The 16,727-nt window shown below is 42.2% G+C and overlaps 1 protein-coding gene across 1 annotated transcript in view; it reads left to right on the plus strand.

The window, feature by feature from the left end:
- ELF5 (E74 like ETS transcription factor 5) overlaps positions 1-11,377 on the plus strand; it is a 47,728-nt gene extending 36,351 nt beyond the window's left edge. Inside the window, exons 3-7 of the mRNA XM_060261980.1 lie at positions 3,064-3,297; positions 5,753-5,803; positions 8,049-8,117; positions 10,100-10,295; positions 10,761-11,377. Coding sequence (XP_060117963.1) covers positions 3,064-3,297; positions 5,753-5,803; positions 8,049-8,117; positions 10,100-10,295; positions 10,761-10,857 — 647 coding nt within the window. The 3' untranslated portion in view covers positions 10,858-11,377. The remainder of the gene's footprint in view (positions 1-3,063; positions 3,298-5,752; positions 5,804-8,048; positions 8,118-10,099; positions 10,296-10,760) is intronic.
- Positions 11,378-16,727: the final 5,350 nt, after the last annotated feature.

Genomic DNA, 16,727 nt, shown 5'->3' on the forward strand with positions numbered 1-16,727 from the left:
GATTTTCCCCTAGAGAACTCTCAAAATTAACCAGACTGTTGGTTAACCAAGATAGGTTGTTTTATTATTTTAGTTTCTAAAATAATGTACACATACAGAGAATAAATGCACACTGACAAACATGCTCACACAAGTTGCCAAAATACAGGGATGAGAGAGATTTTAGAAGGGGTTTTAGAAAGGGTGATATTTTAGCTATCCAGGAGAGCAGATTCCATGGAGAAAGGCTGTGAAATGAACATTGCCTCACAGAAGGACCAAAACAAATTTGGGGATGTGATGCCAGTGGGCGTCTGAGACAAGACATACCCACAATAGAGAAGTGCTTGTCCAGATATAGGCAAAAATGTTAACTGGGGGTATGCTGATATACCTGACATTAAAACAATGCAATTATGAGATTAAGTGGGAGTAAAACAATGGTACTAAGAAATGCTGGATGAGGTTCAGTATTTTTAAACACCCAGGAAAAGATAGGGACCATTTCCTCAGTAGCCTTGTTCCAGTCTCATTGCTCCTTTTCCTGTGGCGTTTCTGCTGGATTTCACACAAGCTGTCCCAGAGTGGCAAATTGCCCCACCTCTTTTCAAGTTCCCTCCAGCACAGGCAGAAACCAGTTTTCAGAGGATCCTGCCTGCTGTGGAGGGAACTTGAAAAGAGACGGGGCAACTCATGCAAAATCCAGCAGAAGCACCGATGGGAAAAGGAGCAACGAGACCCGAACAAAGCTAGTGGGGAATCGGTCAGAGATGTCATATTTTTATCTGTGTAAATGGATGGGTTTCTGTGTGTAACCAGGAATTGTTAATGTCTCTTGACATAATGTTAGCCAAGAAGGTAGGTTTGGTAATGTGTTGCTAATGACCCTTGATGGCTAGAAAGAAAAGGCTGCTCAGTTGGATGAATAGCCCATCAATTAGGGTTAAGGATGGGCATGAACTGAACCACAAATCATGATTTGTGCTAAAAATGGCTGATTCGTGGTTCATTCCAAACTGGTTTGGCTGATCCCATAGCACCAGAACATGAACACAAACAAGCACTTTTTTCTTGACATGTTGTTGGGTTTGTGTTTGCTTCATTTTTCTCAATAACCTGGCATTGGCATGTGGAATTCTAGTCAGTTTCCAGTGAAACTGACTGGACACCACAGCAATGCTCTCCCTGACAACCTGCACTTCTAGTCAGTTTACAATTAAACTTACTAGATGCCACAGCTCAGCTCTCCCCGGCCCCTGTGCTTCTCATCAGTTTTCAGTGAAACTGGTGAGAAGTGCAGGGGCCAGGAGAGTGGAGCTGTGACATCTAGTCAGTTTCCAGTCTTCCTTCAGGATGAAACCAACCAGAAGCTGTAGGGTGGCTTCCCTTTCTTTCCTCAGCTGCTAGGTGAGCAGTTTCCTGGGGAACCTGCTTTGGGGGACTGTAACTCAGCCCCCAAAAATCCAATTTGTGCCAAACTTGAAGAACAGATAGTGGAGAGTCCCCTGAAGAGTTTGCCCCAAGTTCAGCATCTAGCCCACATGGGGGGCTGTTCTATGCCTTCCTGAAATGAACAAAGCAATGAACCGTAATCATTTGGGAAATTGAAAAAACACGAAATGAACTGAACCACCAAATTGGGCAACCGAATGAAACAAAACAAACCATAATTTTCACATTCTGTGGTCAGGAAGGGAGGAACCAGGTGTTTGGTTTTGTGATGAGGAAAAATCTCTTCTTTCCTGTGGACTCCATAATAGAGAGAATGCTTATTTTGTCTTAGATCAGGGAAAAACCATTAGTCTGACAGACACCCTACAGCCACTTCCCAAAAGCAAGTTAGACTTGTCCTTTTGCTGCCAGAATCATTTTGTTTGGTTCTACTCCATGTTGGTTGTAGTGTACACTTCCAGGCCATACTCTGGTTTACTTCTAACCCAGGCATGACTGACACTTGTACTCTGAGAGAATTGGGGCTGAAGGATGATAAGGGATACCTTTTACCCAGTATGCCCTTGGCAGGGGCCCATAGAATGCCTCACAATCATGTTAAAAATTATACAAACCAGTTATGTACATGATTGCATCTAGCAGTGCTTTCTTCTGACTTTCAAAATGATCTGATCTTTATTCTTTTTAAGAGCAAAACTAAAGGAGACTGAATTAGGCCTCACTGGAATTTTTCTGTGCAGTGAGGGAACATGCATCAGAATTTTTATTGCCAGCAAAGCTGATATCTATCTTCTTTTAGTGAATGTTAAAGCATGTCAAGGTTACTTACTGTACATTACTAACTAGAACATTAGAAAAGCAGTTAATTTTATCTCATGGTACAAGTTAAGACAGAAATATAGATGATACAAAGGAACAAGACCACTTCATTCATCCTACAGTGAAGCAGAAACTATATTCGGAAATCAGAGTTCAAAAGAAAGAAAGTAGGTCTAAATTGCCCACTAAAATGTCCATTTTGATAAAGGGGGACATAAAGAACAAGGCACAGAACTTCCTAGTCAAAGATTGCATTGCCGACACAGACCAGCTACAACTGTATTTAGATAACATGAAAAGTGTGAATAAATCAACACAGAGAGTGGGAATCAGGATCTTCTGCACAACTCAATGCAAAAGCTTATTACCCTGCCACACATTCATTATCCACACATCCCAATTTGTCAAATGCAGCTTGGGTGTCCCAGGGAAGTTCACAGAAGGGCATGCTATTGTCGTTCACTTTTGATTATTTTGTACAGTCAGACCAACACAGCCATTCATTATCACAATGAATATCCATGGCTAGATCTGGGCTAACTTTCAGATGTGGACCCAGTACAACAGCTCGCTATTAGCAAATGTCATGGTTGCTAAAGTATCTTAAGGCTCTTGTCCAAATTTCACGCATTTTCTGTCTCAGTCATCCTCCACTCTCTGCCTGCTTTGCCAGTCCATTTTGTGCCCATTTGTTTGCGCATTAGTTGAATAGGCTGTAAATTAGAAGATTTTATTGTTGAGAAAGTTAAACTATTTGTATGATGAGCCATTCAGAGTTCAACTCCATCTTTTTTCCTCATTACATTTTGGCAGGCTGCAATTCTTCCTGGACATCCATCCACCCAGAGTACTGGACAAGGCACAATGTCTGTGAATGGCTGCAGTTCTGCTGTGATCAATACAAACTGGATGCCAACTGCGTTTCCTTTTCCCACTTTAACATAAATGGCCAGCAGCTATGCAGTATGACTCAAGAGGAGTTTTTAAACGCAGCGGGCATTTGTGGCGAATATCTGTATTTTATCCTACAGAACATCAAATCTCATGGTCAGTGTGCCATAGATCTAATCAGCCTCAAACTGTTTTATTCCTTGTACGGTTGATATATTTGTGCCCAATGCTGACCTGATAGCCCCAGAGACTTAAATCTGGCACTGAGCACAATTCAGGTAGACTGCGGGAAGAAGGATCACAATGGACATCTAACATGCATGTGACCAGCAAAGCTACTTAATATCTCACTTCTAGAAGAAATAGAACATGTTTCTGTGTTAAGGTTGTTCTCATGGTTATCATTAATATTGGCAGGGGTGGACTTCTAACAGGAGCTCCTTTGCATATTAGGCCACACACCCCTGATGTAGACAATCCTCCAAGAGCATACAAGGCTCTTTTTTGTAAGCTCCAGAAGGATTGGCTACATCAGGGATGTGTGGCCTAATATGCAAAGGAGCTCCTGCTAGAATTCCACCCCTGAATATTGGTATTATTTTCAGGCAAGTCCCACTGTCTTCCACTTTAGAAACTGGAAGCATGAGACTTACAAGATATTGGTAGGGACTGGCAGGTAGGGAACAGCTCTGGGCATAAGCTCAGGTTGATCCATAGATGGCAAGATAAAAACAGAGTTAACAATAAAGTGGAAATGCAGTCACACAAGTCCAAATACAAAATCAAACATTGTATACCAAATTGGTGTACAAGACTAAAAAGTGATGTGGAAAAGGAAAGACAGGAAATTGGGATCAGGAACACAGGACAGACAGACTGGAAAGGGTTTCAGAGTAGGCATGTCAATGAATAAGGAGGATGCAGGACAAAGAGAAGGTAAATATGAAGCTAGCAATAGAAGCTCCAGACCACTACTGGCAAAATGGTCCACATATTCTATGTGAAGCCTTCCAGGAGCTTGTGAATTATCTGGTGAATTAGGACCAAACTAAATATTACGGCATCCATGACTCAGACTTGTGGCTGCCAACACCATTTTAGAGAAGAATTTGGCCATTTAAAAATGCAGTGAGTACCAGATCTTTATAGGGTATGGTGGGACCAGGTGTTCTTGTTCCCCCTCCTAGGTAGGGTTGCCAGGTCTGACTCAAGAAATATCTGGGGATTTTGGGGGTGGAACCAGGAGCAAGGGTGAGACAAGCACACTTGAACTCTGAAGGGAGTTCTGGCCATCACATTTAAAGGGACCATGTGCCTTTTAAATGCCTTCCCTCCGTTTGGAAACAACATTTGGAAATAATGAAGGCTAGGGGCATCTTCTTTGGGGGTTCATAAAATTGGACCCCTAGTCCTATCTTTTGAAACTTGGGGATGTTTTTAGGAGAGGCACCAGATGCTATGCTGAAAATTTGGTGCCTCTACCAACAGCCCCCTAGAGTCCCAGATAACCACAGATTGATTCTCCATTAAACCCTATGGCAACTGGTCTCCAGAGAGCAGGCCTCATTTTGGGCAGGAACTCACAGGAGCAGAACTCCAGAACCTCTAATTTTATTGTGCTCTTTCTTTCATTAGCTCCACCCCCCTCCAATACTTGCTTCTGGGCTCCATTGTTTAAACCTTCTGTGAGAATTCTGCTGAACTCTTAAGATTTGACAAACTTTCTAATATGTTTTTCTGCACAAAAAAGGGGAAATAACCAAAACATATAAAACAGACAGATGGAAATCTTTATCATGGGAGTAAGGTTTTATTATGACAATTATAATTCAAGAAATATTTTAAGGTAGATGCTGAGCTGATATAATTTAGTATACCTTATAGTGATGTCAGGGGTGTGTGGCATATGCAAATGAGTTGTGCTAATGAGCTCTGGCACCTCTTTTTCTATTAAATGACCCCTGCCAGAGGGTATAATCAAAACCAGGTGATCCCATGCCCCCAACTGGGGATTAGCAACCCTGCTCCAGGTGTGCCTTTGTAAGCTCCAAAACAGCCTCCCACCACAGGATTTTTGAATGGCTGATTTCCTCTCTAAAATGGTGTTGACAGGGCTTTTCTTTAGCAGGAATGCAGAGGACTGCAGTTCCAGCTGGCTTGGCATCAGGGGGTGTGGCCTAATTTGCAAATGAGTTTCTGTTGTTTTTTTCTGCAAAAAAGCCCTGTGTGAAACAATGGTGACATCAGGGGGTGTGACATAATATGCAAATAAGTTCCTGCTGGGCTTTCCCCACAAAAATAGCCCTGGGTGTTGGCATCTACAGGTCAGACCCATGGATTCTGTAACGTTTGGTTTGGCAGTTAGAGAGCAATGAAGGCAAAATGGGACACGCGGGAAAGACTCATTTAAAACTGTTAGATCATGAAGGCAAGTAGAATGAGAGAAGTTTACATGTCCAGAAAAGTAGGTTAGAAAGGCTGTGTTAAGAGTCCTTTTTAGAGCAGGGACTCAGTTTTATATCTTTAGGGCAGTACTTTTAAGGCTGTACAGAAAAGCTAAACACACACACAAAAAGAGTATTAATGCTGAATTTTATGATTTCCCCCTCAGGTGTCTCCTTCTTTCATGATAACGAAGAAACAAAGTCATCTGACAAACTTTGTAAGTAAACAAGGAAAAAGCAATCAGCAGTACTTCATTATACAGCAGTTCATGTATATTCTTAATTTCTTATAGAGGTACAGTGATAAGCAAGATTTCTAGAATTATTGCCAGCTCTTTTTTAAACAGTTCATATTTTCATTTGTTCTGCCTGTATTTAGGTAGTATTAAACAGAGGCCTTGGGCTCTATGCCTTGTTTGTTGGTCACTGTGTGAAACAGGATGCTGAACTAGATGAATGACTGGTTTAATCCAGCAGGGCTGTTCTTGTGTTCTCAGCAGAAAAATGGAAGTATCAACTGGGCCACCCAAACATCAGAGGCAATGTTATTCCTTTGTTTTCATTTAGGGAACTTGTACTAGGTATTATCCAAATTTCTGCAAAACTCTCTACTAAGGGTTGCCAATCCCCTGGTTCTGAAGACCTTCTCCTACTTCAGGATTGTCAGAAAGTGTGTGGGGGGGGGAGTTGAATGTCTTCTGGGCACTCCAAAATACCATCTGGAGACTGGTCCCCATAGGGTATAATGGAGAATCGGTCTGTGGCTATCTGGGGCTCTGGGGGACATGTTTTTTGAGGTAGAGGCACCACATTTTCTGCATAGCATCTGGTGCCTCTCCTCAAAAACACTGTCAAGTTTCAAAAAGATTGGACTAGGGGGTCCAATTCTATTAGCCTCCAAAAAATGTGCCCCCAGCCTCCATTATTTCCAATAAAGGGAAGGCATTTAGAGGGAGCACACTCCCTTTAAATGTGATAGCCAGAACTCCCTTCAGAGTTCAATTGTGCTTGTCGCAACCTTGCTCCTGGCTCCACCCCCAAAGTCCCCAAATATTTCCTGAATTGGACCTGGCAACCCAAACTATGCCCCCAAGACTATAACTAAGCTTCTCTAGCTGTATCCAAGCAGGGGTGGTGCTGGGGGTTTTGCTGCCTCCAACCACTACCCCACTGCATGCCCCCCATCCCTGCCCCCATAGGGCGATCTTTAAAAGGGGGAGTGGTGGGGCTGCTTCTGCTGATCTGCCTCCCCCCTCCTATTTAAAGACACCCCCCCCCCCGATCAGTGGGAGTATTTAAATGGTGGGGAGGCAGCCCACGGTCCAGGGCAGGTGAAAGAGGCAGCACCTCTACCTCGCTCCGAGGCTGCTTTTTCTCTCAGGGCAGGCAGCCTCGAGCGAGGCCACACCACCTTTTTTTCATCTGCCCAGCTTCCAGGCATGCAAAAGAGGTGGCATAGCACCTTTGCCTCATTTTGAGGCTGCCTTCCCTCACTGGGGAGGCAGCCTCGGTGTGAGGCCATGCCACCTCTTTCATCTGCCCAGGTTTCAGGTGGGCAAAAGATGTGGCACAGCACCTCTGCCTCGCTCTAAGGCTGCCTTTCCTTGCAGGGAGGCAGCCTTGGAGCAAGGCTGCACCACCTCTTCCATCCACCCGCATCTTAGGGCAGAAGGGGCAGCAAGGCACAGGCAGCATGTGGGGTGGGGGTGCCTAATGGCATCCCATAGGCCAGGAGGTGGCCCAGGCAGCTGCCTACATTGCCTACTCCCATGCACTGGCCGTGTGTCCAAGGGTTTGTCTTCTGTGCTATACTGCAAAGACCTTTGGAAGATTTCCTCTGTTTGATACAGTTTTGCCATGAATCATAGAGTGCTCCTTCTCAAGAGAAAAAAATAAGGGTTTGAGATCTAGGAGACCCAGGTTTGAATCTCCACTGTGCCATGGAAGCTAGCTGGGTGTCCTTGGGACACCCAGTCAGACACCCTCAGCCAACTTACCTCTCAGAGTTGTTGTGGATAAAATAGTGGAGAGAAGAACAGTGTAAGCTGTTTTGGGTCCCCATTGAGGAGGAGGTAGGGCTATAAATGAGCTGGATAAATAAATAACAAATAGGAGACACTGTGCATGTGGTTCTTTGGCAAGGTTGTCAGGTCTGCATTGGGAAATATTTGGAAACTTAGGGGGTGGATTCCGAGCACTTTTAAAGGATAATTTAAGTATGGTTACTGGATTATTCTTTATGTTAATTTATTTTGCTACTGGTGCTACTAAACAGTCCAACTGCTGGTTAATCATTCACTGTGGATTTTTAGCCTAAGATAAATCACAGACCTACCTTTAATTTAGTTGTTCCAAGGAACTTCATTAGGTGAACATTTCAACCTTGTTAAATCATATTATCATCATATCCTGAAATTGATCCATATTAATTTGTGTCAAAAAAATTAAAATGTTCTTTTTCAGATGATGATAAGGCATGTTTGAGAACAGGTGTTTTCAAGAGTCAAGAATTTCAGAATCACAGTAGAACAAGTAGGTATACCTCTGCCAACTAAATACAATGCTTAGAAATGTCATAGAAGATGCTGCCTTGGTTGGTATGCATGACCTTTGTTAGCTTTTAATTTTTTAATTAAGTTTCTACAACCCTCATTATTTTATTATGAGACATAACTCCAGACAGCAATCACTGCAGTAACACATGGCCACCAGGTGGCACTCCTGGTATCCAAGACAAACACCAGCTCCAATTTCTATTGTAAAAGAAACTTAAATAACAGGCATTGTGATTATTCCTCAGGAACATAGCATTATTAGCAAATTCACAGGTTCTGCATGCTAGATGACTATTGTTAAGAACAATTAAATAGACCTGTGCAGGGTTTTTTTTTTTTTTTTGTAACAGAAACTCCTTTGCATATTAGGCCACACACCCCTGATGCAGCCAATCCTCCTGGAGCTTACAGTAGGCCCTGTGCTAAGAGCCCTGTAAGCTCTTGAAGGATTGGCTACATCAGGGCTGTATGGCCTAATATGCAAAGGAGTTCCTGTTACAAAAAAGCCCTGGACCTGTGCACCAGATCAGAGGCTACCAACCTTTTTGGCACCAGGGACCAGTTTCATGGAAGACAATTGTTCCACGGACTGGTGTGTGTGGGGGTGCTGGGGGTTTTGCTGCTCCAGGCTGCCCCCCTCCCCATTCCTGCCCCCCATTGGGATCTTTAAATGAGAGGTAGATGAAGGTCACTGCTGCACTTCCCCTTCCACCTGCCTGGGATTCAGGCAGATGAAAGAGGTGGTGCTTCGAAGCAAGGCTGTGCTGCCTCTTTCATCCACATGGGTCCCAGGTAGGCAAAAGGAGTGGTGCGATACCTGTGCCTTGCTCCACAGCCCAGTTGCTAACAGGCTACAGACCGGTACCAGTCCACGGCCCTGGGGGTTGGAGACCTCTACACTAGATAGACAAGCCGATGCCCCAAATTGTTTTTTTTTTAAGGAAAATATGAAGCACCTGTATTGGTAAAATAGCTATTGCAGTTAATTTTTAAAGGGTCCTCTTAATATTTAACATATATGTATGTGCCATCAAGTCACAAAATATTTATGGCAACCCTACAAGGGGCTTTCAAGGCACGCAATTAAGCAGAGGTGTTTTGCCATTGCCTTCTTCTGCAGAGTCTTCCTTGGTGGTCTCCCATCCAAGTCGTGACCCTGCTTAACTTTCAGGATCTTACAAGATCAGGCTATAGCATACCATCCCAGGTTCAGTAATATTGCATGCACTGAAATTAAACTTCACTGAGTATCTTGTTTCCTCCACATATAAAAATCTTAACACAATGTGATTATATTTTCCTGTATGATATAAGTTGTAAGCGAAGGGAAAGATTGGTCAGAAGGGAAATCAAGGCACTATTTCAGACTACATTATTATGTTAAGATTTCATTTCTGAATCTATATTGATGTAGTATGATATGGCATCTGATGATCCAAAGTTTTTTCCCTATGTCAATAGAGCAGAAGGAGGAATCTCACCAGAGAGAAAGCCAGACATTTGCTTTGCTGCTGCTTTCTCTTTAAAATCTTATTTTTCACCCAGTGGCTTCTAGTAGCTGTATAGGAACAATTTTAGTGAACTTTGATCCCATTGCATCTACTTTGCATATGTTTTGTTTTAAAAAAAAAGTAGTAGTAATGGGCTCTAAAATTATAGGAGGAAAACATCCACCAAATGCCAAGAAATATTTGCCTTTAAAACAAACAAACTTCACACTAAACTCAGGTTGATGAATATGTGAGATTGTAAGCCCAGTACTAGGTGGAGTGTGCACAAAATTTTGAAAACAGTTTGTTTTCAAGCTTATTCTCTCACCCGTTAAAATCAATGAAATGTGAACAATTTAAGACTGACTAGATGATGTCCATTCTGGAATGGACAAGGATCTTGAACCCTGGTAACATGATTTTCTGTCACTAGTTAAGTCTATTAACATGCTCCCTTTTGTTCATGAAGGCCTACAGAGCTCTCACTTATGGGAATTTGTAAGAGACCTCCTCCTGTCTCCTGAGGAGAACTGTGGCATCCTTGAATGGGAAGACAGGGGCAAAGGCATCTTTCGAGTCGTTAAATCAGATGCTCTGGCAAAGATGTGGGGACAGAGAAAGAAAAATGATAGAATGACATATGAAAAACTAAGCAGAGCACTTAGGTAAGCTTATATCTTAAGCAGTGTTACATAAGGTAGCTAATTTTATACACTCTTACTGATTGGTTACAAATGGTTGTGCTACATAATGCAAAAGTCATAGTGAAACTTAGTCATGGCTGCTTTGATTAGAGACAACATCATGGAGGGGATCAGGGGATGGAGTAAATGCCAGCTCCATTAATATAACACTTGATACAATAACCGTTCGCTTTGCCTCCTAGACTTACTCTGAACTGTTGTCTTCAAAAGAGAATTATATGCTTAGTGTTTAAGAAGGGGGAGGGAGCCAGATTTTAAGATATCTGGAAAAGTCTTAAACTCTGAAAAGCAATTTGAATTGTAAGTGTACAAGCACCTCATTTGCCAGAAAGAATAGCATATGCCTTGTAGATGTTTTCCTTTTTCTTTGCTTGTTACATAGAATACATTAAAGTTTAAGTTCAATTTCAATGCTTTTTGTTGAAGGTACTATTATAAAACCGGAATTTTGGAACGAGTGGACAGGAGGTTAGTGTACAAATTTGGAAAGAATGCACACGGCTGGCAAGAGAGCAAGTTGTGAAAGACCTGTTTCAGACTGACTATCTCATAAGCAACGTGAAGTCTTCATAGTAAAGGACGTTCACTGCAGCTCTTCCACAGAATAAGATGAGGCCACCTGTTCTGAACAACAGGTTAAAGTAACAATGATGGACTTCCTGAACTGGGAGGGTTCACTCACATCCATGGTTTTGGACTAGCATCATCACCTGCATAGCACTTAAGAAAATAATTCCTCTAACCCACTCCATAGACTTTTTCAAGTTTTGTATTATATCTGTAGCAGTCCTCTCAATGGCAAGAAGTGACAGTTTTCCATTTGGAAAAGCAAGTTCTTGATCACCAGAGCCATGCACATTGCGCCCTTTGGAATGAATGTATATCACCTGTGTTATATTGCAGGTATATCACAGCATTGTCCTGCAGACAATACTGGAAGGATCATGGAGTATCTTTAGTGTCCTTTGTCACATTTCCAAATGTTTGCTTATCTCCTCTATCATGGCAGATTTAAAATTGTTTCACACTTTGTGTAGCAACTGTGTTTGCCTACAGTTATGTTGATGATATACCAGTGTTTTGCATAGTGCATATGGGCAAAGAACAGATATAGCAGTGCAGAAAGTAGACATGCTCCAAAAGCACACAGCCAGTTGGGGCTGTCAAGCACATATCCCCAACTATTTAGGTTTCCCAGCTGCCCTTCTCACTTTATACATTTGATGGTGGAGAAAATAAAATAATACTAATATAGCTGCAGAAACCACAACTGGCTCATGAGCAGTCCTGTTAATCAGTGAATGTCTTCATCTTTTAATGCAACTCAACAAAGAAGTAAACAAATCTTTGCTGTAATTATATTCCCTCTCTTAGTCCCCATTTCCAAGTACATTCATTTTTTTTAAAAAAACACATTAAGTTTCAGAGGTGCATATGAATGGACTCATGTTTCAAATCAGGCCCTTCATTTAAAAAAAAAGTTTTACAATCAGCTTTTGTTTCTTTCAAGGGAATGTTTTTTCACTAGATGCACTTTAGTGCAAGTCTTTGTTACTTGTTTGTACTCTGAGGGTTAGTTACAGCAAGTCAGATGGCATTAATTCTGTCCTGCATTCAGTGTACAGGAGGGAGTATATAACTTCTTTCCTCGAGCTTTGGAAAGGCGGTACAGAAATATTTTAAATAAATTAAATGAACAATAATGAAAGGGTTTATTTTACATATACACATAAGCAAGTTTGGATTGAACACTCTGAATGTTTTTTTTTTTTTGGGGGGGGGGGGTTGGAAGGAGCATGATTTTCACATAGGAAAATAGTTTCTGTGGTTTCCCTGCTGCTGGTGCAGCTGTGGGTGAAGTGCAGTCACAATGTGGCTTCTGCATGAAAGTTTCCCTGAGGCTTTCTGACTCCGGTCCCCCAGCAGTGGCCATCCCCCCTCCTCTGAGGTGCTGGTGCTTTCCCTAATGTTCCACATCAACAATTGAATATCATTATTTCAGTGCACTGTTATAAAAATGTGTGTAACATATTCTCTGAATTCCCAGCCTTCATTTTTAAATAGTAGGCTTCTATTCCTTTCTGTTGTGAACATATGCCTTTTCCCTTTATAACTCTGCAAGGGAAAGGGCTGGAGACTCACTTTTAAAAATGGAAGTTGGGAATTCAGAAAACCTGTTACACATTTTGTTACTATTGTTACCCTACAGTGCTGATTGTTTTAAAAGGATCCCTAGCAGCAAGGAAAGGAAATTGCTGCTGTGGGAACAGGATTGGGGGAAATGACTGCTTATAATGTGGCCAGAAAACTTAAATTTTCCCACTCATTCAACAGCCATCCAGGCTTCATTACAATCTTTCCCAAAACTTAGGAGCAAAGAAGGTTTGAGAAAGTTTGGAGTAAAGCTGGGGGGGGGGGAACTAGGAGATACACAGCTGGACCACAAAGCTGTAGGAAAACAGGGAAAAACACCCTCTTCCCAACATCATTGAAGCTGGGATACATAACCTATGCAGTCATATACTACAGTATTGTGGATTAAGCTGCCTATCTGCCATTAAATCCATTTATAACTGTCTTTCTCACCACTAGCTTCTATGAGGCTAGCAACTTAAGGGCACATCCGTACCACATAATTAAAACTCTCATGTCTTCTCCCCAAGTGCCTTGAAAAGTTATGTGAAGATGCTGACACATGGCTATTTCCACGCCTTTCACAAAAGTACAAAAATTAATTGTTTAGCAAAGAGCACAGTTAAATCTGTTAGAAACTGATTTAATGATTTAGTGTTGACATGGCCTCAAACTACTCAGGTAGGAGAATTTAGCCTTTGTAAATTCTTCCATGACTCTTTAATAATGAAGTTGAAGATCTGTGAGCAGGAGATTGATTATTTTTAAGTAATATATTTGTGCCATATCTCAACAGCAATTATGCATTTTTCATCCTACCTCAGATGCAACTTGGCAGGTTTGATGGTGGCTTTCAGGTTATCAAAGCAAGAGGACATCTGTGATGTTTGCTTGACCCTGTTTTAGAATTCCAGTAATATGATTGTGTTTCATATTGACTGTCTCCCCAATGTTATGCATTTTACATGGCAATGCCAGGATGCTTGAATCCATTTCATAGAAGAAGATGTTAGATCCTGGCAAGATAATAGTCTGCAAGATATGAACATGAGTCCACAGAAACCTTCAGCCAGTGGAATGCTTATCACCAGGGCTTTTTTTCTATAAAAACAGATGCTGGAACTCTCAAGAGGAAAATGAAGGAGAAGCACACTGGTGCCCCTCATGAACTTTTAAACATTTTTGAGAATTTTGTTTCCACAAAGAGGTTTTAGAACTCTGTTCTGCCACATTCCCCCAGAAAAAAGCCCTGCTTGTCACCAGGCCCTGTCCAAAGAAGGAAATGCAAGGATATCAGTCAAATCGGCAAAAAAGCACAATAGGTCAAAGTGGATCAAATGAAACTTCTGCAGTGCTCTGGGACAATTTTGGTCACTGGACTGAACAATTCAGGGATTCTTTTCCTGCTGCTAACCACAAACTGCTTGTTGCCTTTTTGGCCTTCTGGCCTTTTCTTCCTTGGAAGGAGGTATTTTTGAGTTCCCTGCATTGTGCAAGGGGTTGGACTAGATCACTCTAGAAGTCCTTTTCAATTCTATGATTCTGTGACTCTTTCACATGAAGGGGGGCATCTTGGTGGTACCACACACACTTTGCATTCAGAAACTCTCAGGGTGAATTTCCAGTTAAAACATGTTGAAGAGTGAAAGACCTTTCTCAGAGAGCTACTCTCAGTCACAGTATATAATACCAATCAATGGTCTGATATGATAAATGGTATCTCTAATTGTACACTTCTGCATCATCATTTGACTACAGCTAGCTCTGATGTTGCTGTGATGCAGTATCTAGCTTGGTGGACTGTGTTCAGTATGCTCCTCAGCAATGAGAATTCTCTCTTGGGGTGAGCAAGATATATACTTTTGTCTTATTTACATAGATAAATCTGCAGAATATATAATGTGGAAAGCTGGATTAGATTTAGATGAAAGTAAAGTGGAAATTGGTGGGAAGAACATCAGTAATTTGATATATGCTGATGACACCACATTACTGGCAGAAATAGTGAAGACTTGAAATGACTACTGAGAAAAGTTAAAGCAGAAACTGCCAAAGCAGGATCACAGCTGAACATCAAGAAGACAAAAGTAATGACTATTGGAGAATTATACAACTTTAAGGTTGACAACAAAGAAACTGAAATTATTAATGATTTTCTATTCCTTGTCTCCATCATCAATCCAAAGGGAGAATGCAAATAAGAAAGTAGAAGGAGTTTGAGACTGGGAAGGGCAACCATGAACTAGAAAAGATCCTTAAATGTAAGGATTCATCAGAGGACCAAGATAATTAAAGTATTCCAATTACTACATATGCATGTGAAAGTTAGACAATGAAGAAAGTTTATTCATTTGAAATGTGGGGTTGGAGGAATGTTTTATGGATACCAAAAAGACAAGTATGTTCTAGATCAAATCAAGTCTGAACTCTCCCAGGAAGCTAAAATGACCAAACTGAGGGTATTGTACTTTGGCCACATTAAGGGATGACAAGACTGACTGGAAAAGTCAATAATGCTATGAAAAGCTGAAGGCAACAGGAAAAGAGGAAGACTCAATGTTGAGATGGATTGATTCAATCAAGGAAGCCATGGCCTGTAGTTTGCAAGACCTGAGCAAGGCTGATAACAACAGGACATTTCAGAAGTTGTTAATTCATAGGTCTGCCATAAGTCAAAAGTGACTTGATAACACTTCACATACACACACACAAATAGCCTTGACCTCATATATCAAACCTGCCCATTGATCATTCTTATGTCTACCCACTGGCCACATTTTCAACAAGTCTCAATGGAATATATCTGATAAGCGCACTCTATGGAAACACGTTCTCAAATTATTCAATGCACAACAGCAAGATCAATCCACAAAAGGCACGTACCTCTGTTTCTGAAAGCATGTGTATTTCTGTAAATCTTTCTTTTAGAGTTCACTAACATAGATTTGGTTTTATTTCAAGAACATGCAATTTTGGAGTCAGCTGAGAGAGTCACAAGAAAACTGCTCAGGAAGCTTTTCTGGAATGTGGCTTACCACATCTGAAACCTGTGAGATGCCAGTTCTCAGTCTTGTACTGCTTTTGTATGATTATGAATGTTTCAGTTTATTGCCAAATTACAACTGGACTGTGTCTATGCAATAGTTACCCAGTGCCAAAAGTGCTATACAGCTTTAGTCTACCTGAGCATTTCCCACACCCTCTTAGCAGGTGTTTGTGGCTTTGCCTCTTAGAGCTTCATTATCTTCCATTTTATTTTGCTTCACACTCAAAGAAACTGAGCATTCCAGCTCCCAGCTGAAGTAATTGTGTGCATATGTTGCAGTGGAAAAGAACCAGCTTTTGGCCTCCAAAAGCTTTTTGTTGTCAGATGAGAATAGCAGAATATAATGTGGAGATGCATACACATAATTGGGAAAGTCAGCCTGGTGTTGTGTGCATATACTGAATTTCCAAGCACTTTCTTCATAGATACTTACTGGTCATGTGAATAGGCTAATCCCAGTGCCTGCCCAAAAGCACGTGGCGCCCCTGGGAGGTGCCCCCTGCTGCCCTGCCCCCTTCTTCCCTTCCCATTGCCTCCCCTCCACTGCCGCCTGCCCCTCCTTTCCCTTCCCGTCCCTTCGCCTCCCCCCACCCCTGCGATCATAGCGCGCCACACCTGGGCCGTGCCAGCTGTGCAGTGGCATGTATGTTACCTTTCAGAGAATGCACTGGAGGCTTCTCCCCCTTCCTTTCTGGAACCAGAAGGGAGGGGGAGCCAAGCCTCCTCCAGCACGTTCTCCAAAAGATAAGATGCATGTCGTGGGGCGGGGGGGGAGGCAAAGGGACAGAAAGGGAAGGGAAAGGAAGGGCAGGCGGTGGCAGGCGGGCAGAGGAGGCAGGCAAACTTAGGAGTTTGCCTGGGGGAACCCAATTCAGCGACCCCACCCTCCCGGCACCCTAGACAAGAGCCTAGTTTGCCTAGTGGGTGAGCCGGCCCTGGCTAACCCTCTCTGCTAACTAAGCAAGGGTTCAAAGTTTGTTTTAAAGCAGTGCGCTTTCTTGCACAGCAACAGCTATTTCAAAAATAGCCTGCTGCAGGATTCGGTGGTTGGGCCACAAAATAGGGTTCTCAACCCTAGGTTGGGAAATTCCTGGAGCTTTGGGGGTGGGTCTTGGGGAAAACAGGCTTGCAGAAGGGAGATTGCTCATCAGGGTATAATACCATACTGCCCACCCTCCATAGCAGCCATTTTTTCCCTAAGGGAACTGATCTTT

The sequence above is a fragment of the Heteronotia binoei genome, chromosome 21 (assembly GCF_032191835.1).
Source record: "Heteronotia binoei isolate CCM8104 ecotype False Entrance Well chromosome 21, APGP_CSIRO_Hbin_v1, whole genome shotgun sequence".
NCBI lineage: Eukaryota > Metazoa > Chordata > Lepidosauria > Squamata > Gekkonidae > Heteronotia > Heteronotia binoei.